A 25,720-nucleotide genomic window follows, 5' to 3' on the forward strand; every position below is an offset into this window, starting at 1 on the left:
GTGGTTTACACCAATTTATTACACGTTTTAACCAGTACAAAATACAATCAAATTAAGCGATTTTGTTACAGACTATCGTCTGATCTCAGCCTCTGTAAGGAAGAGGCCAGAACAGTTGTTTTCTGGGAAAAAAAAACAAAAAAAAACAAAACACAAAAATAAGGTATCAATATAGTTGAGAAGAATCAAATCTATTCCCATAAAAATACTCCATAGCCAGAAGATCTAAAACAGTGTTACAAAAAAACCAAAAACAACCTCTAACAAGTTACACAAAGTAAAATACTTTTCCCCCCAGTGCACTACAGCAGAGTACTGGGGCAGCACGAGGAACCAGAGTCTGGACCTTCTGTAGCCAACAGCGGAGGGAGGCAAGCCACAGAGGGCAGCAACCCCCGGCCCTGCGGGGACAGGGCTTAGAAAAACCTGCGTCGCCATGGAAACGCAGATTCAGCACCGGGGGCATGGGGGTGTTTGAGCAGAACCTGGCTGACTGGGGCAGTCAGTGGCAGACAGCTAGCAGACAGCACTGCGCTCCAAAACCTTAGCTTTACACGGGACAGGACACAAATAAGACACTGGAAATCCATCAAAAATATTTAGACAATTTGATTATAAATGAAATCAAGCCCCATAGGTTTTATGAAATACTAAATAAACAGTAAGTTGGGTACTTGGATACCACACCTATGGGTGACAATAAAAAGATTTAATTTTGGAAATACAGCACCAAGGCGACTGAGAACAATGCGTGCATATTTTGAGAGGTGCTGCTAGCATTTAATGAGATTCCTTAAGCACGTTTATAGCCTGAACTTCCCACAGAACACACCTTCATGTCCTACAAAAGAATCTCGAGAGGTGGTACTACACATTCATTTATAATAGTTTCCTGTTTTAAGTCTCTTTCCTATTATCTGGAAGATCTATTTAAAATGCATGTAAAAGTTCTAAAATGTTAAATATACAAAGAATATCTGCGCGGAGTAAAAAAAATTCACCTCGGGGTAAGTACATTTGATCAGCGTGAGGACAGGCTCACTTCCTGGGGTTAAAACAGCACTGCTGTCACTTTCGTCATAGGAACAGATCCTCCTTCCCTTTGAAAACTAACTAAACTGCAGAGAAACTTCAGAACATCTCGAACCAACACCCAGAAGCAGAGCCACTCAGATACGCCATTCCTTGCCCGTCGGTCACATGAGCTGGACTCAGGACTCAACTTACTTTACAGTGAACACAGTAAAGAACTTCACACTCCATTTTGCTTTCTGCCAATAAATCAGTACCCAGAACCAGGAAACCGTACGTACACCAAACAAGCGGCTGAGAACCAGTGTCACAAGGCCGGCCTAATCTCCTTACACACACACAAACAAAAAACTCTGCCTAGAAATAGTTGAGGTATTGACAGCACATCTCATAGGGCCTGGGAGGGTTGTGACATTTTTTTGTTTTTAAAGGAATAGAACAGCAACGTTCATGTTCCTGTCCCGAGGGCAGAGGCTTGAGGTGCTGCATGGCCGGACACCGCCGGACTGCTTCAGAACCTCAGCCAGAGGCGGGGGGGGGGGGGGGTTACATTCATACTGCAGTGCAGGCACAGCTGAGGAGCAGCTCTGCTCTTCTGCTCCCGTCTAAGGCACTGAGAGGGTACTATGGCACAAGGGACTGAAAAAATAAAAACCCAAAACACATACAGACACGCGCAGACTCAGACACAGAGTGCTGAGCTCAGAGGCACGGCTTGGATCGAAGGAAAGAAACCAAGGAGGGGGTTGAGAAGAAACAGCAAACCTTAGATTAAAACAGAGTACAGCTCTGAAACCTGTACGCTTGTGTTAACCCACGAATAAAAGACCACCCAGCGCAAGGACAATGGCGTCTTCACACACAAAACCAGCCCCAGAGGAGCCATTTCAGATCTCCTGCAGCGAGTGGTTGACTTCGATGCGCTCACTCTTCACAGCAGGCTCACAGGGGCCCCGCGACACGTCGCCATCACTCCCCAGCTCACTCCCCATGTCGTCGGAGAACTGATCTGAAGGGGGAGAACCATTAAGGCCAAGTCCGTAGAGGGTAGGTAGGGGTGTGTGTGGGTGTGGGGGGGGTGTCATCAGTAGGAACGGTGGCTCCTACCTTTCTCCACGAGTGAAGGCATCATTAAACTAAGGTCACTGAACTGCAAATTCAAAGAGACAAACATTCCCATTACAGCACATCCCAAATTATCAGTCCCGATCCATAGAATATGTCTAGATCGGAATCCGTACAGAGATCCGGCAGTACGCACAGGAAGAGGTGAGATTATCAGAATATTCTAATGAATGCGTTGGGAGCGGTTATCCGGTCTAAGCAAGCTTCGCACGCACCTCTCCCATGACAGCGATGGGCGTCTCCCCGGTCGCCTGGGCGACACGGTGCTCCACCAGGTAGAACATGTACTCGTCGTAGAGCAGGCGGATGAGGTGGAAAGAGCCGAAACTGGCGGCACTCCGCAGGGTCAGGTCCCGGATCACCATGGAGCTGCACCAGGAAACGGCCCCGTCACAATAAACCACCACCTCCTCCTCCATATCGGCAATAACAATTAGATTACAGTCATCAAAGGTTTTCAAGATTGAATAGTGAACTGTTAGAATTCCAAGTTGTATTTGTACAGGCAGTTTAGCTTCTCAAACACTGTACAATGTGGAGTCTGGTCTCCACTTTCCACCAGAGGGCAGAGTGGAACTTGCATGTGATGGTTGAATCTGGTGTCTCTCTCCAGGCATCTTAAAATGCGTGGGAAACCAAAGACACGTTGCTTTTCCTGCTCTAGTATGCCGAGGAAAACCGGCACTGACATGCGGAGCTGAATCTGGAGTGTCGGGAGGACAGTACCAGCCTAGTCTCCAGCCATGGACGGAGGAGCCCTGCTCCACCCAGAAACACACCCATCACCACTACACTCAAACTCAACTTGTACTCGTACAGATTTAATGAAATAAACCGATCATTTTGGTAGCACCTAACTACCTCTACAAAAACTGTCCATTTTCAAGCGAAAAACTCCAGAAAGAGTCTGATGTGGTTCGGCCTGCGCGTCCGGCAGTAACCAGACACATTTATCAGGGTCTTATTGAGATGTTCGGTAGCACATTTCTGGACAGCACCTTTCATCTGTGTGTGCGCTCGCGCATATGCGCGCACCTGGATGTTGAGGTCGGGGTGGGGATCTCTGAATAATGGCTTACAAATCTGAATATCAAATTTGATTGAAAAACACTGGTGTTACAGACACTGAAATATTAGCCATGGTCGCCATGGAGATGCAGGATATAGCTCAGCCTACGACACAGGGACACCAGGACGTGGAAGAGCAGGGGTCGTCCCGCGATTTATCGTAGGATAATTCAGACATAAGATGATTTTCTCACACACAACACCAAAAGCAACGGTTTCCCAGACCAAATGAATCCCGTCACAGATCTAACTGCAGTTGTGATGTTTTCTACCCCACTTTCGCCCTGTGATGACGGGGCTTGTGGGGGTAAACCTAAGGGGTGCCCCTGGTTCAGGTGCTGTCCATGGATACCTGTAGAAGGACCACTTGAGGAGGAACTGGCGTGCTGCTCGGGCGAAGCTGGCACTGCCCTCGTGCCCCTTCAGCACCTGGGTGACCACGCTGTCCAGCCACGCTGCCCACTGGTCCAGAGAGCTCTGCTGCTGCAGGGTTATCTTAAAGTCCTGCTCCAGACGCTGCACCATGCTCTCGTCACACTGACACACCCACGAGGCTTGCTCCTGGAGACCACACACACATACAGGCAGATGGTGAGTGCCAACACCATGGTTGCCAACTCTCTCAACACCCCAAAGTTCATGCCAAAAATTCTCATTTTAAATGACTCAGGAGAAAATGTGTTTCACAGCTGTTAAGGCAGGTTCACAACAAACAACTGATGAATGTGTGCGTGTGCTGTACTAGTCCGCAATACACACACACACAAAAAAATCAACCCCCTGTGGACTAGTACAGCATGCACACACCCCTCATAACTCCCCATTCCTCAGTCAGATTAATCTATTTTGATTGTGTTTTTATTGAGTAGCGTTATCTGCCTGCTACAGTGACGTTTCACACATCACATGTTCAAGTTAAGTGACTCAAGGTGAAAAGAACACGCTAGAAGTTTAATCCTCATAGAGTAAAGGAGGGGGCCACGGTTACAGGCTCATGGCCCACCTTCACAGACTACACTACAATCATTTTATGTGTTACTGGTTAAATGTCATTTGTACTGCAAGACATTTTCTGTAGTTCAATGTACTTGAACATTTTTTTTGTTTGTTTTCATTATTAAACATCTAGCCTTTTAAAGTAGTTATTAAACCACTTCTCAGTTTTGTAGCCAAAAAAATAAATAAACAGATGTGAAACAGTTAAAGCTTACATCTTGAAAACCCCACTTCAGTTTGCTGAGTTCTCTACCAATCTACTAAATACGCAAGTGTTGCTTCAGAGCAGAAGCTGAAACTAGGGAACACACGCACACACAAAATGTGCTTTGTGCTGGGATGTAGCTGTGCATGTGAGCGTTAGCTAACATGAGGCCCATAGTGTGTATGAGAGTGTAAACCTACACAAAGACTTGTGTGTCAGGTGTGGGCGCTAACACCAGTGTGTTCTCCTTGGGCGTGCTAAGCTAGTCAGGAATGGGCACCAACACTAGTGTGTTCAGACCTGCACGTTGGCGAAGTCCACACGGTTGAGGTCACTGAGCATCTGGTTGATCTGGGAGGTGTTCTGCAGCACGGCCCGCGCAGCCTGGGCCAGGTGATTCAGAGACGTGTACCTGCGCAGAGTCTGGGCGAACGCGCTCACTACTGCAGCCTGCGTGTGCCCGTGCACGCACGCACGCACGCACGCACACACACACACACACACACACACACACAGTCAGGGTCTGAATAAACAAACAAACACTCACTGCGTGCTGAACAGTTAGTTAATTTTGGGAAGCAGAGGGGGCACCTTGGTCCGCACAATCTCCTGGGGGAAGCTGCTCATGGCTGAGGTCAGCCAGCCCTCCAGACTCTTGGCAAAGTTTCTAATAGCCTGGGTGAGAGTACCTACAGGAGAGCAAGCGCGCGCGCGCGCACGCACACACACACACACACACACACACACACACACTGCACTACCAGATAGTAATTACATACAAGACATATCAGTGCAGCATCTGAGTATAATAATACAACAAACACACATCTGTCCTATCACTAATTATAGTGAACGTGATATAAGAATAAAGGCAGTGTCACAATCACCACAGATCGTGGAGCAGGTGTTTGCATCTAGGACTGACTGCATGCCAGCAGAACAAGGCAGAAGCCACAGATGTGAAGACGTATAGAGTACAGCATCAGACCAACGAAGAAGAGAGTTAGAGAGTATAGTGAAGGAGGTCCTAGTGCAGACTTGTGTGGAGTAACGGAGTGTGTGTGTTTGTTTTGCCAGGCATGTTGGAAGCAGTGGGGAGAGAGCATCCGGCGTGGGGCAACACTGACTGGGAACGGGCCGGAGCACATCCGGAATGAGGATCTCCACCAGGGCCTGGTAGAGGATGTGGTCACAGCTCCTCATCCAGCACTTCACTGGCTCAAACTTGCACAGAGCAATCAGCTTGTCCCTGGGGATCACCCCCTCCATGTCCTCGTCGCTGTGGGGAGGCAGAGGGAGACAGTCCAACTCGCACAGAGTTACAGAAATGTAACATTCTGGAAGGTCCGTTGGCGCAAAGTAAATCACATTCTATAGTATGGAGGAAAAATTATATATACATATGCTTAGATATCATTTTATTTTTAACTGTAACGCACACTGGTCTGGTCCATGTACTGTAGTCTCAGTTCTCATCCAGCGTCACCATGAAATAAACCTCCGCGCAGTGTGAGCTGCAGTGAAGGGAACGTGTGTGAGAGAACCTGCTGGCGATGGTGGTGGAGCCGTCACTAGAGGGCAGCGTTGAGAACCAGAAGGTCTGCCACAGCTTCTCTATGAAGTGAAACTGCAGATTCATCACAACGTCTAGAGTGGCCTGAGGAAGAGGAGAAGGAGGGCAAAAGAAAGAGTGAACAGCACGCGTGTGTGTGTGTGTGTGTGTGTGTCTAAAATTATTGCCCCTTATAGTGCTAAAAACCACAGGCATGAATGGGGGAAAATTTTGCACAATAAATCACTGTTTGCCTCAAAAATATGAGAGCATTTTAATATCCCTCTCAAAAGTTGTTATTTCAGGGATTCCTGGAAAAACTCTTCAGCAGTGACTTTTTATGTACCCATCTGAGCGAGTGAGTGGTATAGGTCAGTTAGTTGTATTTGTCTGCATGTGTGTGTAGGACAGTCTCTTGTATTTGTCCGTGTGTGTGTGTGCGTGCGCGCGCGCGCGAGTCTTTGGTTTCTAAATCTGCTGTAATACTTCCCATCTCTATTTCCTCTATAATTAGTTCATTTCTCTCTTTATAACTGGCTTGGTTTAGCTTACAGAAGCAGGCACTCCTATCGAATAAAACACATCAACCCAACAAGACACTAGGTACAGAGACATTTTAGGAAACCAGTGAGAATAATCTGGAAAGTGCCAATCAGATCTGTGGCGTTCAGGGTGCCGAACATGAGAAGGGTTTTGCCGCAGGATAACGTGTACATGAACGAGATAATGTGGGGAGATCCTGGTCTTTACAGCATGCTCTCACACCCACACACACCCACCCGAGAATCTCCTGTGGCAGGACACTTGCTGCTGTATCCGGTTACACAGCCCTATAGCACACACCCCCCACCGCAGCTTCCACCAATCACGCGATATGTTTTGGCTTCATTGCCAGGTTGCCATGGCAACCTTGTTTACGGTTGCCCCGGCAACAGCTCAAACACTGCACTCAAGATACCAAAAAAAAAAAAAAAAAAGGGGAATTTTTTTTTTTTTCCCTGCCTTGACAAACAAGTGTTTTTAACTGGAAAAAAAATAAGCCAGCATGGTGGTAAAATTACAGCATTCGCTAGAGAACAGACAGACATGTGAAGAGCAGAGAGCACAGTCACATTTATATCTGCTTACATGTACCATATCCACCTTATGCATACACCTCCCAACCTACAGATAAAGGTCACAACTGGCTTTTAAGAAGGTTGTAATGAAGACGTCTACTTTACAACCAACGTCACTTAAGTTCTCCTTCAAAAAAGACACAAACGAGGGGGGGGAGGTCTTTCCTTGATTGACAAGAGAAAAATCACAGACAAAGAGGAAGAGTGGTCCACACGCACGCGTGTGTGTGTGTGTGTGTGTGTGTGTGTGTGTGTGTGTGTGTGTGTGTGTGTGTGTGTGTGTGTGTGTGTGTGTGAGAGAGAGAGAGCGCGTGTGTCCTGCTGGCTGAAAGGTTAATTGGCATGACTGGAAAGGCACTGAGGGAAGGATAAAAGGAGCTTTGGAACAAAAGGTGTGAGCTGATTGGTGGGGGTGACCATCAGAGGAGCGCTGAGAGAGAGAAACGGGGTAGGGGGGGGGCAGTACCTCACAGTGGTCCCTGTAGATGCCCTGAAGCTTCTTCACGTCGTTCAGGGTGATGCACTCGGGCAGCGGGCAAGAGCCCAGATCAAGAGAGGGGAAGGGAGGCAGCGCGTGGGACACATCTGCGCACACACACACACACACACACACACACACACACACACACACTGCAGGTAGCTATCAAAACAGTGGTATTAAGGCTGTATACACTGTTAGACTATCAGTTATTGTGACCATGCGTTTGGTGGCGTTGAGTATTAGTGTGTTTGTTACCTATGTACTGCTGGTGGTGTTGGCTCTGGGCAGCCACGCTCTGCTCAGGCGTGCTGCTGGCATGGTGAGAGCCGCTGGAGATGCTGTTCCCCATCCCATCCACCTTGTGCAGTGGCTTGAACCTGGTCAGCAGGGAACACAAGAGGTTGGCTAGGGCAGGTACTCACCACACACACACACACACACACACACACACACACACACACACACACACACAGCGTAGGTTCCAGAGAGGAGTCAGAGGGGTTAATGCTGTTTATTGCTGGGTAGTCTAGGCTTATGCAGTCTCTCTGCCAGGCTGTGGCTTATTTAGGAATTAAATGAACAGCAAAAAAGTAAAAAGGATCAAAGCTTTGGCACAGAAGAAACACTCCCCCTTCTCCCGCCACACACACACACACACACCTCTGTTTCTGGTGAACAGGCTGTTGTCTCATTGCCATGTACTGAAAGTCGTCCTGCAGCCGGTTCAGAGGTGAGTCAGGCTTCAGTCGGATGCCATAGTAGTGGTACTTAGAGTTGCCCCTGAGAGACACACACACACACACACACACACACACACACACACACACACACACACACACACACACACACGTGCAAAAAAATAATACTACGAATACAAGTGTAAGCATGTTTATACATGACATGTAAAACACAAGCACGTATGTAAATGTGGGAATATTTTCCCAAATGTGGGTTTCCTATGGAAGTCACAGATGATGCCTTCATCAGGTAAATCATCCTCCTCATGCATTACTGCAGGAGATGTAATCAACTTTACACTGGAGAAACCAGGAGGCAGTTTGTTGATTGTTTTGTTAAACCTTCAGACTGTCAGAATTAAGGATTTCTCATGTCTAGTATGTGTTTGCATCGTCACTTGTTGCTATGGCAGCAACAAAAGTTAGGAACCTCAGAGAAAGACCTGATCCATACTCTCAGAACAATACTAACTTTTCTGCTTCTCTAATAAAAACCAGTCCCACCCCTTACAGCATCAGAAGAACTTTAGACGGATGTCTGTCTGAAAGGTCTCGGTTCTCTGGAAGCCTTGTAGTGAAGATTCCACCAAGGCTGCAGAAACACTCATTACAAAACAGGTGTATGAAATCTAGCAGCAAGCTGTGTGACCTCCACAGACTGACGCTGGCAGTAGCCTGGTCATACTGAAGAGCTCAGGGACTTCAAATGTGGCACTATCCTAGGATGACCCCTGCTGGACCTGCCGTGGTCAGATGTAGGTGAGATTATTCTGACATGAAGCATGAAGGATCAGCAGGTTAGAGGTCGAGTCTGTGACCTCCCATAGCACAGCGCCGAGGTTACAGTAATGGTAGAGGAGGGATACTGGTGTGGGACTGATCTTCAGCGTTTGGGCCCTTCATTCCAGTGAAGCATAATGTTAATGCTACAGCACACAAGGACATTGTAGACAGTGATCTGCTTTGGGGAAAGACCCGTCCCTGTTCCAGCAGGACTGTGTCACTGTACACAAAGTCAGGTCCATAAAGACACGGTTGAGGAGTTTGGTGTGGAGGAACACCTGTGGCCTGCACAGAGCCCTGACCTCAACCCCTCTGAACATGTGTTTTTATGTGCGTGTATGTGTGTGTGCACGTGAGAGAGAGAGAGAGAGAGAGAGAGAGCGCGAGAGAGACCTGGTTCCGAGACGGCGTGTGCGCAGGCCCATAAACACGGAGCGGATGAGCTTGCCGAAGGAGGCTGCGTTGACAGGGTCCAGCTTCTGTTCCTGACAGTGGCGCAAGTAGTGGTGGTACAGGGAGCAGCGGGCCAGACTCACCCCCTCGGCCGTCTCGTAGTTATCCAACAGCCACTGTAGCTACACACACACACACAAAATATTCAGTGGAATTTAACTCCATCTTAGTGGTTGATCAAAAAAATCATGTAAGATTGGTTGGATCATGTAAGATAATATTGAAGAAAAAAAACAAAAAAAAAACATACAGAGAGGAGACAGAAAAACAGAGTTTAGCTGATTGGTTTAGCCATGGAGGTGAGTTTCTACACAACAGGCCAGCGAGTCCGACAGCATAATTACTCAGCGGTATTCCAAAAAGATACACACATCTGTAATGTTTGTAACCGCGGCAGAACGGTGGGTCAGGTCGACCCATCAGTGCCTGCACACGTTTATGGTGCTGGACACATTCCAAGACACTTTGACAAAGAACAGGCACTTCACCAGAGGCCTGGGCCCAGGGCATCATGGGCAGTGGCATGCCTGGTTCAAGACCGCCTCCCTGGACAGGACCCACCCTACTCCGTCCCTACCCTGGGACGAGACCCCACGGTTTGGGACAGTGTAGTTTCCCCTGCCGTCAGAACCCTGCTCCACTCTCCCAGTCACCCAACACCAAGCCCTTTGTACGCTGACTGCAGTGTGCTAACGCGGCGGGGGAAATTACACCATCCCAAACCAAGGGATCCCGTCCCTGGGTAGGGACAGAGTCGGGTGGGTTTGTTAATGAGTGACCATTTGGTTTGGCAAGTGTGTGAACATAGCAATGTGTATGTTTGAATAAGTAGTTAATGGTGCTGTTGTCACACACACACACACACACACACAAAACACCGACACAACACACACACACACACACACACAAACCACAACTAGAAACCAACACACAACACACACACACACCCACCCCCATGCAGCTTCAGGCAACATGGATGGCCTCTAGATACAAGCATGCAGACCGGCCAAAGATCTTCTACAGCGGACACTTTACTCCACCACCAGAGACGCACACGCCAACAGTAAGAACCGGAAGGAGGGGGGAGGGGGAAGCGGAGCGAGGGGCTGGCAAGGCGCGGCGCACAGAGCGCATGTCCACAGTGGCCACGCCTTCCCGTGTGCTCACTGCTTTTGAAAAAGTTTTTCGCGGGAGACTTACATGGCTGTTGAGCAGGCTGCTCTTGTGGGAGGCAATCCCTTCAGACTTTTGTAGGTTTTCAATCGCCATTTCAAGCTACAGGGAGAGAGAGGAAGTGCATGCAGAACATCGAACCAGGAGGGAGGGAGGGAGGGGAGGGAGGGAGAGAGAGGGAAAAAGAAGGGGGGCAATGGAGATAATAAAAAAAGCAAAAAAAACCAAAACAACAACAACAGAAGCAATAAGACTGTTAGCTGTAGCCAGATCAAGGCACTTCCATGACTGACAGTCAGTGTGCTTGCAGCCAAACTCGTTACCAGTGAACAAAACACATGCAAATATGGAGGGGGGTGGGGTGGGGTGTTAGGCTGCAGATCTGGGTCCCCTCTCCCCGTCACACTATGTAATGCATACTAACTCCAACACACTCTCTCCCCTGAGTCACACTAGAACAGAAGCCAGCGCAAATCCCTCTCTCGTACTCCGCAATGTGTGCCGGCGCCAACGCCAACAGGCTCCACATTCAGTACGCACTCTCCAGCCATGATGTCTCACAACCTTCCAGCTTTGCTCATTAGATGATTCAAGTAGCCACGTCTTCAGTGACGCAGATGTTTAGCCCCGCCTGCTTTCATTAAACTTTTTTGAAAACAAAATAACTTGAATAAAATAATGAAGTTTAAACAAAAAAAAAAAAAAAAAAAAAAAAAAAAAAAAAAAAAAAAAGTTGCTTCCTCAGGCCGCATATGAGGAACAAAGCTTTCTAAATGACTTTCTTTTGGGCTGCTGAACATGGAGAGGTGGGGGGGGATTGTCCTTCAGTAGCTGCTCAGTGGCCCTTTCATGCGCAGAACGAGAGGGGCTTGGTGAGAGCCGTGCAGAAGAGTGGCAAAACTTAAAAGAAGAAAGAGGGAAAGAGCCAGCAAAAGGAAGGAAGGTTAAAGACAACCACAACAACAAAAACGCCGGCATCCTTCCAGGCCCTGTGGAGTCGGCCCGGGGCCCGGCACTTAAGAGCTGGGGGCCACTTTCTCTCGCAAGGGCGTTCGGGTGAGAAACGCCAAAACAAAGTGCAGCGCAACTACTGAGGGAGAGACGGCTCAGACTGCACCGGCTTCCTGACTGACCAGTCACAGCCCCGCCCCTGCCCCCACGCCCCAGACTCATTCTCTCCATCTCTCCCTGCCCCAACCTGCACACCGAAGGCTTAGTCCCTGGAGAACACAGAGCCGAACATCTGGATTACTGGAGCAGAATTCCTTCAAAATCGTAACATGTGCCAAGAAGTTTAGATTCAAATAAATAAATAAATAAGTTAGTTAGTTAAAAAAAAAAAACATAAGATGTAGAGTTGATGTAAAGGTTATTGCAACATGACAAAACACTTATGACTGATGTCCACCTTGCACACCCCCTCATCCGTCCACCCACCCACCCCACTTCAGCAGTAGAATCATAGTGCTCGTACCATCGCTGAAGAGGAACGGAAGGACTGGGAGGTGTGGGGACGACCCCCCTCCATGCCTCCGTGGATGAGATATGCACCACTGCTGGAGATGATCTGGCTGCTGCCCACATCCATGGTGATGCCCACCATGCTGTGGGGTGGCACCCCACTGGACGAGGAGACCACCGTGGTGACCTGCGCCCCTGGGGAGTCAAAGTAGGTGCTGGCACTGCCCTGCCCGTACAGCTGGACATCCGGGTTATAGGAGTATGCAGCTCGACTGAGGGGGGTAAAAGCAATATAGAAAGGGGCAGAAAAACAAAGACAGAGAGAAAGCAGAAGAAAGAGGAACAAAGGAAGAAGAACAAAGAGAAAGCAGCGAGGGATCAGCACGTTCAGTTCCTGATGTTTCAAGATTGTCATAATTGTCAAAAGACAACAAAACAACTTTCTCTAAACATGGATTAAATTAAATTGTAGGTTTAAGCACCATATAAACGTGTTTAATCCAGAAGTGTCCAGGTAGCTACATTACCAAAGGCAACCAAAAAGTCCAGAGCCTTCAAGATTCTCAATGATATTCTGATTTATTGCCTGAACATTTAAACATGTCTGGCTTATGATGTGTGTTACTGCAGTACAGAACAAACACACATTATAGCATTTAATGAAAGGGTGCATGTCGCAGGGCCAGAGATCAGAACAACAGATGTATGAGCCTGGAATCCTTCAAATCTGCTGTCTTTTTGTGGCAGCTTAAACCTAACTAGAACTGTGTTTGATCAATAGCGCAGGAGGAGTCAGATTCTGAACATTTGCACCTGGTCAGATATGTGCATCAGGTAGGAGGAATCTGCTACAGGGCTGAAGTGTGAAAACTTACATGGTGCCATTGGAGTAGACAGGCTCTCCTCCCTCAACATACTGCACCTGGGACGGGTAGATGTGCTGGACCTGCTGCACCTGCTGCTCACACACATGCACAGCAAAAATAGAAACAGAGCTTTAGCACAAATCAATGCATTGTCAAGGCTTAAAACAACAAAAGCAGCTACAGCACTGAAAGAGTTAAAGATAAAGCCACGCGTGTGGCAGGGCCACAGGTCTGGAGTGGAGGGGATGAGCGTGGACAGGTCTGGAGTGGAGGGGATGAGCGTGACAGGTCTGGAGTGGAGACGATGGCGTGGGACCGTGTGGATAGAAGCAGCAGTGGTGAGCAGAACAACCCCGTGAGGGGCAGAGTCACAAAAAATAAAAAGAGAGCCGAGCATGTGAGCGTTTGGTCACCCTGTCTCTCTGGTGCCCGTTTAGGAGACGTGTCCGAAGACACAGAGATAAAGAGAGAGAGGAAGGGAGAAGGAGAGAGAGAGAGAGAGAGAGAGAGAGAGAGAGAGAGAGGATGGAGGAGAATGGTGCCGCAACTCTGCAGGATGTGAAAGACGTGTGTGAGATTACAAAGCGTGTCCTGGGAGGTGTGCATGTGTGCGTGTTTACCTGTGGAGGGACCTGATGCACTCTAGACAGCTGCTGTACCTGTCCTCCCTTCTGGGAAGAGCCTGTGGCCTGAACCAACACTCGCTGCAAGACACACACACACACACAAAAATATCAGTGCTTCTTATGCTTTGATAACAGATACAAAGTCCGAGTGTCTTCCTGATAAGAGTATCAAATGGTTGAAGGGGCTGGTAGTGCCCCAAGAGGCTGTGCCAGGAGTGGGTGGCACTTCTGAGTTGGAGCAGTCAGAACCTCAGCCCCGACTGGATCCAACCGCCCAGAACCACTCTGGACTGCCCGGGCTCTGGTTCTGCTCCACTCCCAGCACCTGATAAGGGTAGCGGTGTGGAGTGGTGGGTGAGGAAGACTCCAGTGTGGAAGGGATCATGCCAGCACACGTTAAGTGTCAGTTACAGAGGCACAGGGACAAAGGCAGTGAGTGTGAGTGACTGGTGCAGGGCCCCAGGGCCTCTGCCCACACTACCTGGCCTGCCAGGAGAATAAGCCAGAAAGACCCCAACAATGAGGTCAGTGTTATTATATGTGTTATTATACGTGGATGCTTGTGTGGGTTTGTTTCACTTTAACAACATGATTCATGAGGCAAAAAATATTTGAATTCTTATTCACAGCTGAACACCTGGATTACAGCCACGGGCAGAGCCAGCCTGCACAGTGGGCACCTGGGTTGTGTGCGTATGGGTGTGTACCTGTTGTGATGCAGGGACAGGCTGTACAACAGGTGCCTGGGCTGATGTCGACGTCGTCAGTGCCACGGTAGAAGTCGCCTCTGACCCTCCCTCAGAATTCTGCATGATGCTCTACACACGCGCGCGTACACACACACACACACACACACACACAGTTTGTGAGAAGCGGCCCCCCAGTGTGACTGCAGGCCTGCCAGAGAGCAGAGGGAGTCTGCTGAAGGAGGGAGCATGTCTGTGCCAGGAGAGCCTACAAAGAGGCTATTGAGAGTAGACTCACCCAGTGAGAGAGACGGGAGAGTGAACAGAGAGGAGAGGAGTGGAGAGGAGTGAACAGAGAGGAGTGAAGAGAGTGAACAGAGAGGAGTGAAGAGAGAGAAGTGGGGCAGAGTGAACAGAGAGGAGAGTCAGCCAAGGCCAGCAGCATGTCGGTGGTGGACTAACCCCAGAAGGCAATCACCCCTTCAACCGTATTATGACTGTGCGGACAAAAGACACATTAACAGTCCAATCACAGCTGGGTATGATGCTGGAGCAGGACTGGGTACAGACCGTCTGAGCCCAGAACTACTGCTCAATCAGGGGAGAGGGTAAGAGTTGAGTTGGTTCAGGAAAATGACGTGTGTGAAGGGGCACCACACTAAAAAGAGGTATGCATGGATGCACATGTGCAAGAAGGTGGTACACTGTACGCACGTGCGTGTGCGAGAGTAAAAGAAGGAAGAGACGATACAAACAGTATTATTAAATGGCAAGCCTCCTGAAGGGGGGGATTTTTGGAAAGAATTGGAGGGGGGTGCACATCACCTCCCCAAACCCTTTAAATAAAAATCCACACAACACACGCATACGCGTGCGCGCGCACACACACACACACACACACGCACGCACACACTTCTCTCCAGGGTTCTGATGAGCTCCAGCGTTTGTTTCGAATGAGAGTCCGTCTCTAGGGGCACCAATAATCCAGCTGATATGAGGAAATTCCTCAATGCTTTGTAAACGTTTGTTGGTTGCTATGGTGAGGCAACCATGGCGACCAACCCCAACTCTGGCCCCCTCCTCCGCCCCCCATTCTATTCTTTTTAAAGCTCACACTAGAACTTCATCATTCTCCCAGGGAGAGAGAGAGAGAGAGAGAGGAACAGAAAAGGGTACAACTGGAGAGAAAGAATAAGAGGGAATGAGAGAGAGAGAGACACAGACAGACAGACAGAGAGGATTACAGAGAGACAACATGTCTCAGAGGATTCAAACAAAGCCTCTCATCATTCGATATGAACAGGGATCTTCTATTCCTTATCCACCATAAGCCCAGCCACACGCAACAGGTCTCAGATCAGCACTCGGGCAGATTCCCAAGCTTGTCTGACTGCTAAGCCCAGCAGGGACTGATCTCTAGTCAGGGAGGACCAGGGGCTGCGGTCTGACGGAGCACAGTGACTTGAGGGGGAGAGACACCTTTTGACTGACAGCTTGTTTTGCAATTCATGCTTAAAATAGAATGACAATGAGCAATGTGCGTTATAGGCTTGATTAAACTCCGTACAAAAGAGATCTGCTAACAAACTGCTCCCAAAAGTTTGTGTTTTTGACTGACAGGGACAAAGATGATACACGTTTTCCCCCATGCAAGTTCTAGTGCTTAAGGATTATCTGTTATCTTTAAATTCAAACACATTTGTAAAGGCCATAGAAAATGTAAAAAAAAAAAAAAAAGAATGCTGCAGTTGTCCCTGCCGATGAACAACAAACTCATACCTTTAAAAAAAAATAAAATAAATAAAATAAATATTAGGTATGAAGCTACAGGCACAAAACACCAAAGTGTAAGCAAATAAACCATGCAGGAGGATTCCGTAAGTGCTCCGAAACCAAACCACGCAGGAGGAACTCCCACCAACGTGCTGACCAGAGGAGCTGGGGGGGTCACACCCTGAGCGCACATGGCCACGTCTGAACTCCATCCCAAGAAGTCTTGCACCACGGAGCTGCTGGTGAAAGCTGCGGTTACTAATGCTCGCCTATGACTCAGTGCTCCTCCTCACCTGCCTCTGCGAGCCTCTCCCGCCCTGACTGGAGTCGACCTCCGTGTGTCTGTCTGAGCTCAGTCAGAGCAGCCACCGCGTTTTGCCCGCAGGGCCCCCCGTGCTGACGGCTCCTCTGCCCGCACGTTCTGAGCCCGGCCTAACAGACGTGTCGGAGAGAAGGCAAGAGGAACGTGCGCACAGGTGGGAGGAGGACTCCCATATTCAGAGAGAGGCCCACTCTGGCCGAGCCTGACTGGGAATGGGACTTCTGGTCTCCCAACACTTCAGCGGTGACACTGCCACCACCTTTCCTGTGGGACCTTCTGAATGACTTATACAGCATGGACCAACCCTGCTTCCATGCTCTCTGTCTGGACTTAGTATTCAAGAGAGCAGAGGAAGGAGGGGAGAGGAGAGGGCATTCTCTTTGGCTGCGTGCCTTCAGGTGCTAAGAGGGTAAATCGGCCCCCTTCAGACTGGTTCATTGTCCTATAGAGGCTCCAAAGCGGAACTTTAATGAAGCTGGAGTGAGCAGTTGAAGGGTGCTGGGTTGGGTGCCGGGGCCAGCCTGCCCGACTCCACGCCCAGAGCAGGTTAAAAGGCACACAGACGTCCCCAGCAGCTGCCGTGGGCAGTGGGAGGGGAGGGCCCTGGTGAATGGAGCAGGGTTTATTACAGTACAGACAAGTTCACAGGCTCCCCGCAGCTCACGGGTATGGCTCGGCCCAGCCAGTAACCAAAACTGTGCTGGTGCACAGTTACCCCTGCTGCCGTCACACGACGGTGTCTGGGGGACAGGGCAAAAACAGTCTGCTTACTGAGCTGCTCTGAAAGTATCCCAGCATTAAATTACACACACAAAAAAACCCAGAAAAAACAAGAGATAAAAGTAATGGCCTTTAGTGTGTGTGAACTTGGGGAGAGTGTGCATGCCCATCACTGGCAGATCCAACTTACACAGCACTCAATCAGGAGAAAAACACTTGCAGATGTTCAATTAGAAGCAGGAGCTCAGTCCTGGCTCTTGTTTGCACTGGCCCACATTGTTTGCAGAGCAACAACTGTTGCTAATGGCAACACCGTCCACTCCCGTTTCCAGGAGCCTGTTGCTATGCAACGAACAGAATACTTCCCAAACTAAACAATGCCATCCCCCAACCGATCCTTCTCTCTCACATTAACCAGAAACGTAGAACAATAAATATGTAACCGATTTATTTCAGCCTGCCGGGCAGGCAGAGGAGGTCAGCTGCTGTTAGAGAAAAATCTACAAACGGGTTATTTACAGTAACTGTAACATTTACAAAAACAGTTAGATTGACTCTCAGGAACTTTCAGATTGCTGTGGCTAAACTGACAGGGAATGTAAAAGTAATCAGAAAAGCTGAAAAGGGGGAGGAGAAAAAAAAAAAAAAAAAAAAAAAAAACAGAGGAAGAGGGCTTGCCTTACACCTCCAGGCCAAGAACAACAAAGCACTCCACAAACCAGGCCTTTTCCCGCACCAAAACCCAGACAGGAAAGACCGATTTGCACCTTGGAAATGGAACCAATTGCCTTTACAAGCCCACCGGAAACTTCAAACAACTGCACAATAAAGCAGACACTTGTTGCCCTGTAAGGACTGTTTACACAGGACATCTTTGTCCAACCAGATGCTGTGACACTGCACAGACACACACACACACACACACACACACACACACACACACACACACACGTTATCTCCATCACCAACCATGTTAACTATTTGCAAAGAAAAGTATCCTAATGAAGAGCTCAAAGCCTGTATTCTCTTGCCGAGTGTGTGTGTCTCTAGAAGCCCATTAAGACAGAACAGTGAGCTAATCTCTCAGGGCTGTCTTTACTGAGTAGTCTATATTAGACATTTAGACTCCAGTAGTACCGTAAACACACATGCGTGCGAGCACACAAACAGAAGCACACCATAGTAATGATAAAAGCAAATTAAGACAGGACTTCCAGAACGGAGGCTGTTCTTCGGTCTGTCTCATTAATTCATGCCTAATGCAATGACAGCCTTTCAGGGGTCTGCAGATGGTGGGAGAGGAGAGGAGAGAAGTTGTGGAAGATGGAGGCATGTTCCAACTCTATGCCCCCCCCCAACACGCTCGTGCTCTCTGGCCGCTGTCACTACCTCAGCCCATCCGTCACTACCAGCTCCAGAGCCTGCCGTTACCATGGAGACAGTTTGCTCACACTTACAACTCTCCACTCCCACAGATCACCCCCCCACCCCAAACATACACTTGCACCCCCACCACCTTTCCAGATTTCTACCCCACCCCCACCCCCTGCCCAGGGGCCTGTTGTGGAGTACCTGGAGAGGAAACGGTTTTAAAATCCTTTAAAGCACAACGTGAGGCTGGCAAGAAACCCAGAGTCCTCAAGTTAAACTCATACATGTGGGCGTCTCGGTGGGGACGAGTTCCTTTCAGGGCTGTTCTTTTCCTTTCTCTTCACCCCCCCGGGGAAAGTGATGAGAAAACGGAGGATCTCCAGGTTTCTGTTGTTCTGCTACCTTGTTGCCCATGGCAACGGAGCAACACAGGGAAGGCAGAGGGAGAGGAAGGAGGGCACCAATGTGAGTCAAGCCAGTCCTGCACTTCCTGCTCAGTTCATCCTGTGCAGGACTACCGTCCTGACATGGAGAGAGTTTCTACAAACACTGCTGATCTTGGCAGGCTTCACCTGCTTCAGCAGAACATCTCGGGGATCAAAGAAAACATCTGATCGGAAGACTACGGATTAACTTTTTGGAAAATGGGAAAAAAAAAACAAAACAACCAACTGCTGATCCACATGAACAAAAAAAAACCAAAATTTTTTTAAAGCAAAAGTAAAAGTAACTTTACTGCATTCTGTGGTCATTAAAACCTCAAAAACTGTAACCAGTAAAACTACTAAGTGAGGACAGAAAACATTGCTTCACACTGTAGCAGCCTGTTGCCATGTACACCATCTTGACCGTTTTGCTTTGGTCACCAATGAGACCCAGATCTGACAAAGGCTCCACAGCATAGACGGGAGCCTCCTAACACGCTCCGCCACGTTGCGTGGTCTCGGTATTACGTGTGCTCTCTAGGGAAAAGCTCTCTCTCCCATTCCTGACGCTCCCTCACCAGTGGCCGTAACCTCTTAGACACAGTTCTCTCAGATGGGCTACGTTCAACCAAAAAGCCCCTTGGGGGGGGGGGGGGGGGGGGGGGGGGGGGGACGACAGGGAGGGGTTGCAGTCATATTTTCTGTGAGTCAGTCTTGGGGAGTGTAACTCCTACTGATATGCAGACTGCCCTGTGCCAGTGTTTGGCGTTTAGGTCTCCTCACTGCCAACGTTCCGCTGCCCATCCCTCCCCCTGCCAAACGCAGAGTGCCTAGACACGTCCAAGCAACAACACTGAGTTCATCTCGCCTCCCACAATCAACTGGCTTCAAGCAAATCAATAAAAATGTAATCACTTCCACAAGCAATAAGACAGGCGTTACATAATCCAGAGAAATGAAATCTGACAGATGATCTGGCAGATGAGGTCTCATAATCATCTAGATTCTCTACCATTACCTGGGGGTTCTGAGCACCAGACTCAGGGTGATCAGAATCTCACCGTGCTAAGGCCACGAGCAACACACACACACCTGAACATAGCACTGTGGACGCACTATGCAGTTTTAGTACTTCACAAAAATATTTACAAATAACGATGACTGTGTAAGTATAAAGACAGAAACCCAGCTGAAGGGTCCAGATGACATCAGGCTTTGAAGTGTGTGGCACTTCCCAACCTAAAGCAAAATGACTTCCTGTTCCTAGCAAGTTGTTAGGGACCAGTGGGAAGTGCTGTGCAGAAATAATGCTGTGTGTCTGGACACTGAGGGCGTTTACATCAGTGGTGAGGTTCCAATACAAGGCGCATATCTGAAGCCCGACAAGCGTACACAGACCACAGGGACCCAATGCGTTAGAAGAGGAGATGACTGCATTCAATCAGTGCTGTAGGACAACTTTGAACCGCTTGGAGACCATAAGCGTTTAACACACAAGGAAAGACGTAGTGTCGAAGGAGCTGGCTGTCAGGTTTTGGGCCAGGCTGTGCCGGTAGCCTTGGCCCCACGCTAGGACCAGTAGGACCGTTTGACGTGCTCCCCGTACAACGGCGGGCAGTTGTGGAGTCGCCCAGGGTTCGCATCCCCCCAAGCCCACACAACCCTTCCCCAGCTATTCAGACACACCAACAGCCCTGAATAGCCATTCACAGGCTACAGCAGAAACACACACACACACACACACACACACACACACACACACACACACACACACACACACACACACACACACACACACACACACACACACACACACACACACACACACACACACACACACACACACACACAGGAGAGAAAAGGCACAGGATGTGGGTATGAGAGAAGAAGAGCGCTCTGCATTAGACCAGGCACTTAACGCAGGAGTCTGGGGTGAACCAATGACCCAGGCCTGCAAGATAATGAGCTAACAATATTCTTCACGCTGCCCAAACTCATAAGCATTATGGATGGGGCCTTCTGGGAGTTTGGGACTGAGAGGAGAAAGAAGCCAGCATCCACCTGTACACTTTATATCGTTAAAGCATGATATCAAAGCAAAGCTGAAACTCATTCTTCAAACCACTGTTTGTTTTTTAAAACTTTGGTCCATTAGAAAATGCAAGTGATCTAAATAAATAAATAAATAAATAAATAAGACAGTTTAGAGATATGTCAGAGCAGAAGTATCAGGAAGGGTGAGGGGGTGCACAGCCATCCTTCTACTGTCCATGTCCAGAGAGAGAGGGAGAGGAAGGCGAGACAGAAAGGAGGCCATTGTGATGCAAATCCGAGGGCCCAGCGTGCTGTTTTGTGGCAGGAAATTTAATTAGCAGTTTTGTAGCCATGATACAAACCAGGTGGAATGTAAAGAATGCTCTGATGAGGAATGGCTGCGTGAGGGGTGGGCGGGATTAAGCCCAGGGTGAGCCTGCATCTGAAAAACAGCTCATTTCCAGACAAGTTTTCACCTGTTGCACAAGCGTGTTCAGAGCCGGCTGTCTCACTGTTGATCGTCTCTGTGCCTCACGAGAGGAACCAACACCGTACCGAACAGCTCATAAAGCTGCAGCTATTTGCTAAATTAAGAGCATCAAGTAAAACCATAAAATCACCACATTAAATGCAGCCTGGCGCAGCTGCGCCTGCACTCCTCTCTTGCTGCCGGCCCGCCAGCATTGTGGAGGACAGCGTTCCTGGGCCGGCCGTTTCCACAGTCTCACCAAAACAAACACTTCACAAGCCCACCCCATCACAGCTCTCAGGAGGCTGAGATCTACAGAACACGTGGAAGCAGACCTGCTCTCTGACACACACACCCCTCCAGAATATCCTGGAGCCAAGAGAGGCAAGCCTTCAACTCCAAGCTGCTGGCAGGATTCCTGAGGCACAGATTATCCCTCAATATCAAAATAATCTGACAATGAAATCTGATCAGTAACCTGTAAACTTCTCTCCCACTCCGGTGCTGTAAGAGGATCTTAATCCTTATCTGGATGAAGTAAAAACATTTTGGCAGTGTGTAGACAGTGACGGGGCTGTCGGGGCAACAACTTCTTATACAACAGGGGCAGCTAAGGAGGGGCAGAGTATCTGCTCCGGCTGGCCTGCTGCTTCATTTGCTATATTCAGTATTAGAGTATGCAGGCGCAACCACACACACGCCCCCCCTATGGGAATACACTGCAGCTGTCTGCTGGAGAGCTCCAATCCACCATAGCTGGGCCATTATAAACCCTGGCATAGAGTTACCGTCGATGCATTACAACAATCACAAAGCAGGGATGCCTAACGGGTGTGTGGTGTCCCAGGGTAACTATGAAGTGAAGCAGGGGCAGGAGCAGGAGCTGGGGTCACCACCACACCACTTAGCCGCCATTCAAACTGCTGTTTGAAGGAACATGACCAGTGGCTTCCTCTCTCCGTCAGGCACATGCCGCTGCATGCGTGTGTAGGCCAAACACCTCCTCTCGCGCCCCAAATGCCATCCTTTCATGCTTGGAAATAAGTTCTTCGTTCTTACTGATCATTGGCTGGGGGGTAAGCAAGGTGTCCTGGAGAGCACTGAAACCAGCCCAGGGCTCCCACACACACCCCCATCACCTACGCAATCCCACCTTCACCTTTAACCTCTGGCCTGCCGCCACAAGTCCATCATCATGATCAGAGATGAACAACCAACCACACAACAGCAAAGGCATTATAAAAGCTGCACAGTCTGAACGATGCGGCTGCTGCTCTAGGCCTGGCCTGTCTTCCCCTTCCCCAGCCCCTATTTGTGTATCGAGTTGCCATGTAAACACACCAGCTGCTCCGCTTCGCTCCACTGGCGCGCCGTTCCATTCCGATTCCTTTATTTTCTTTATGGAGAGAGAGAGAGAGAGAGAGAGAGAGAGAATTAAAGGCCTGATTCAGCCTCGGGCCGATTGGAGGACTTTGTCAAAACAAGAGAGCAAATGGTTTTGAATTTGCCCACAGCTTTACGCTAAATCCCTTCTTCAGATATTTCAACAATTACCAGCCTGTAATTATCTGTACAAGCGCATTGTCTGGTGCCGGCTCGCGTGGAGATCTGAGACAGCTCTCACCACATCATGACACAGTGATAACACGCTCAGGGATCTGAGCGTACAACTGGAGGCCAAGGTTTAGTTTTAAAAAGGTCTAATTCATTCTACAAACTGAAACTAAACTGGAACTTGGGACAGTAGATTAAGGCTGCAGCTGAGAGAAGTGCACAGTATAAAGAACACAAACTCTGCCATCAGAGCAAGCCAAGTTCCACGGCCCTAACTGGACATTACGTTAGCCAGGAAGCAGGTGTCTGGCCTCATCAATAATTAACCCCAATTACATGAATCATTCAGTTCTCAACAAGGAAGATGAATCCTGCCTGGAAACGCACCTGCGACAACATATTTCATTACCGAGACATTGAGACAGCGGATCCCGCGTCTTTGGGGACTGCTGTCACATTGTAATGATTGTTAGAGGCACGTTTATACTCCATTAATTCACAAATCGCCAGTCTGAAAGTGGCGCGTCCTTCTCCCACCCCAAACAGCGGCTTCCGGGAGTCGCACGGGCGTCTCCACGTCCCGGGAATCGCTCCGACAGGTAGAGCGTCGTCATCACGACCACCCTAACGCGATCAGCGACCGAGCGGAGGAAGCCGACCGTGCCAGGTGACATATTGCGTCAACCTCGCCCTCTCTCCGTGTGCGCTAATTACGCTCATTATCAGCGTGGCTTTCAGAGACACGGCCGGATCAATGGTCCGACAGAGGGGAGCGCGAGGAGACACCTGGCCCGCGTGCCATTGTCACGCAGAGCGTTCATTAAGCACCGGTGTAGCATCGCCAAGGAGACACGGCAGCAACCCGCCGAGGAAGAATGACGAGATTGGGCGAGAGGAGTCGAGCTGTTGTCAAGACCACAAATGGCTCCCACGGGGTTGACAGATGTGAAGACGATGCATAATGCGTAATTTAATTTACACTGGCATCACTGCTCAAAATCACCTACGCTTATCGGTGAAGAAGAACCGCGGGCAACACTTGCCGCTGTAATGCCACACATGCAGAGCCAGGAGTTACTTATGTACCATGTATGCCCGGTGTAATGGACTATTACACTTAACCATGAGTTTTAAAGAAAGAAGGGAAACCACAAGAAGAAAGAGAAAGTCAAATTAAGTACAGCGAGAGATGCAGAGCATTTGGTATATTTGCAAATAGAATCTTTTTTTTAAATTCAATTCACCAATCCTCTCTGAACATTAGCATTATAAACTCTCAGTATTATTTTTATTAATAATAATAATAATAATAATAATTATAACACTACACATCGAGACCTTCTCTAAGTTACATAGTTTTGCAATTCAATTATCTGCTGAAATGTATAAACTTAACATGCGGTCGAGGTCTTATTTGCAGCCTTTTAACTGATTCCAGAAAATGTCAACGTTTGCGTGTAACTTTTTCGAGGATAAAACATTATCCCAAAACGTTTACTGAAAGTAAAACCAAAACCTGGTCTCGCCGGGAGCGACCGAGGTATGTTTCAGCGAGACTTCCCAGCGCTTTGCTCCGTTTTCCCATCGCCAATCAGACTGGCAGTAGCCACAAACATCTGACACACAGTTCTTTAGCTACTGAAAATCCCACGCATTTAGACAGCCAAACTTAAGTTATAGCACTGGTTAAAGAGTTTAGTTTTTATAGCTTTTTTCGCAACGCTTTTCCTCAGATAACTTTGGCTTAATAACAACCTGTTGCCTTCGTCCAGGCTGTGGAAGTCCTTTTCCTCAGCCCCTATCGATTACTGCGATATCGTACTGGTATCACTACGAAGTGAATTTAGTGTGAATCAGAGCTAAAGTGAGCTCAGAGCAGCGTACCAGGCAGCCAACTAAACCAAGCCTAGCTAACGACACGGCGGGGTTGGGATTCTCGTGTGTGGCTTAGACCACCTAACCCAACCCTAACTACCGTTACCAGGCTGAACATTACCGTTACCTGACTGAACCTTCGGCCTACTAAAGACACTGGTATAGTTTTAGTCGGGCTGTAACGCCAGCTGGCTGTTAAACGCATCTTCCCGGTTAGTACAGCTACCTAGCTTATTTTAGCTAGCGTTACTGAAAACTATCCCAAGTTTAGCTGACTGGCTAACGCACGTTAGCTCGCATGCTAGCACGTTAGCCGTGGTGTGTCTCCGTGCCGCATGGCGAAGTTTCCAGCTCATCCAGACCGGCGAGTGCGAACATGTAGCCGACACACATGGACACACACACACACACGCAGGACGCGGGTGTTTCTGTGGTGACCGTCAGATACCGTTAAACTGACAGGACACTTCGAGCCAAGTTGAGCCGCTAAGCTAGCTCGCTAAGCGCGCGACAGTAACTTACTTCAGAGGATACAGGACGTTATAACAGCACAAACTGGCGAAACACACTGGTCCCACAGCACAAACTGGCGAAACACACTGGTCCCACAGCACAAACTGGCGAAACACACTGGTCCACGACACCGGGACCTGAATTACTCAAACATTCTCACCTTGCGCTTCGCTCTGCTATGCTGCCTCCCTCTACTTCGTCTGCTGCTGCTGCTGCTGCTGCTGAGTGTCGCTCCCGTTGGTAAGTAACTGTCTCCACGGCTACAGTCACTATGGCGCTCAGAGGTCTCGAGGCAACTGTTG

General features: G+C 48.8%; 1 protein-coding gene across 2 annotated transcripts; it reads right to left on the minus strand.

Annotated features, from left to right (window-relative positions):
- rfx2 (regulatory factor X, 2 (influences HLA class II expression)) lies at positions 1-25,720 on the minus strand. 2 transcript variants are annotated; one of them, XM_035522154.1, is made up of 18 exons: positions 25,579-25,720; positions 14,384-14,494; positions 13,671-13,754; positions 13,060-13,142; positions 12,198-12,456; positions 10,751-10,825; positions 9,491-9,672; positions 8,238-8,357; positions 7,833-7,954; positions 7,563-7,681; positions 5,971-6,083; positions 5,554-5,705; positions 5,018-5,115; positions 4,727-4,876; positions 3,578-3,786; positions 2,373-2,526; positions 2,140-2,182; positions 1-2,041 (listed from the first exon to the last, which is right to left on the minus strand). In XM_035522154.1, exons 2-18 carry the CDS (start codon positions 14,486-14,488, stop codon positions 1,920-1,922), a joined length of 2,190 nt encoding a protein of 729 aa, XP_035378047.1. In that variant the 5' UTR covers positions 14,489-14,494; positions 25,579-25,720; the 3' UTR covers positions 1-1,919. The 2 variants fall into 2 exon arrangements, with proteins under 2 accessions (XP_035378047.1, XP_035378046.1); XM_035522153.1 differs by lacking the exon at positions 10,751-10,825 and having other exon boundaries at positions 25,579-25,661.

The sequence above is a fragment of the Electrophorus electricus genome, chromosome 23 (genome assembly GCF_013358815.1).
Source record: "Electrophorus electricus isolate fEleEle1 chromosome 23, fEleEle1.pri, whole genome shotgun sequence".
Lineage (NCBI taxonomy): Eukaryota > Metazoa > Chordata > Actinopteri > Gymnotiformes > Gymnotidae > Electrophorus > Electrophorus electricus.

Coding starts and splice junctions, on each gene's coding strand:
- rfx2 (XM_035522154.1), bottom strand. CDS start 14,488: ATGCAGAATTCTGAGGGAGGGTCAGAGGCGACTTCTACCGTGGCACTG. Junction 13,755..14,383: donor CTGTCCCTGCATCACAACAG/GTACACACCCAT, acceptor TGTGTCTTGCAG/CGAGTGTTGGTTCAGGCCAC. Junction 10,826..12,197: donor TCCGTTCCTCTTCAGCGATG/GTACGAGCACTA, acceptor CTCTCCCTGTAG/CTTGAAATGGCGATTGAAAA.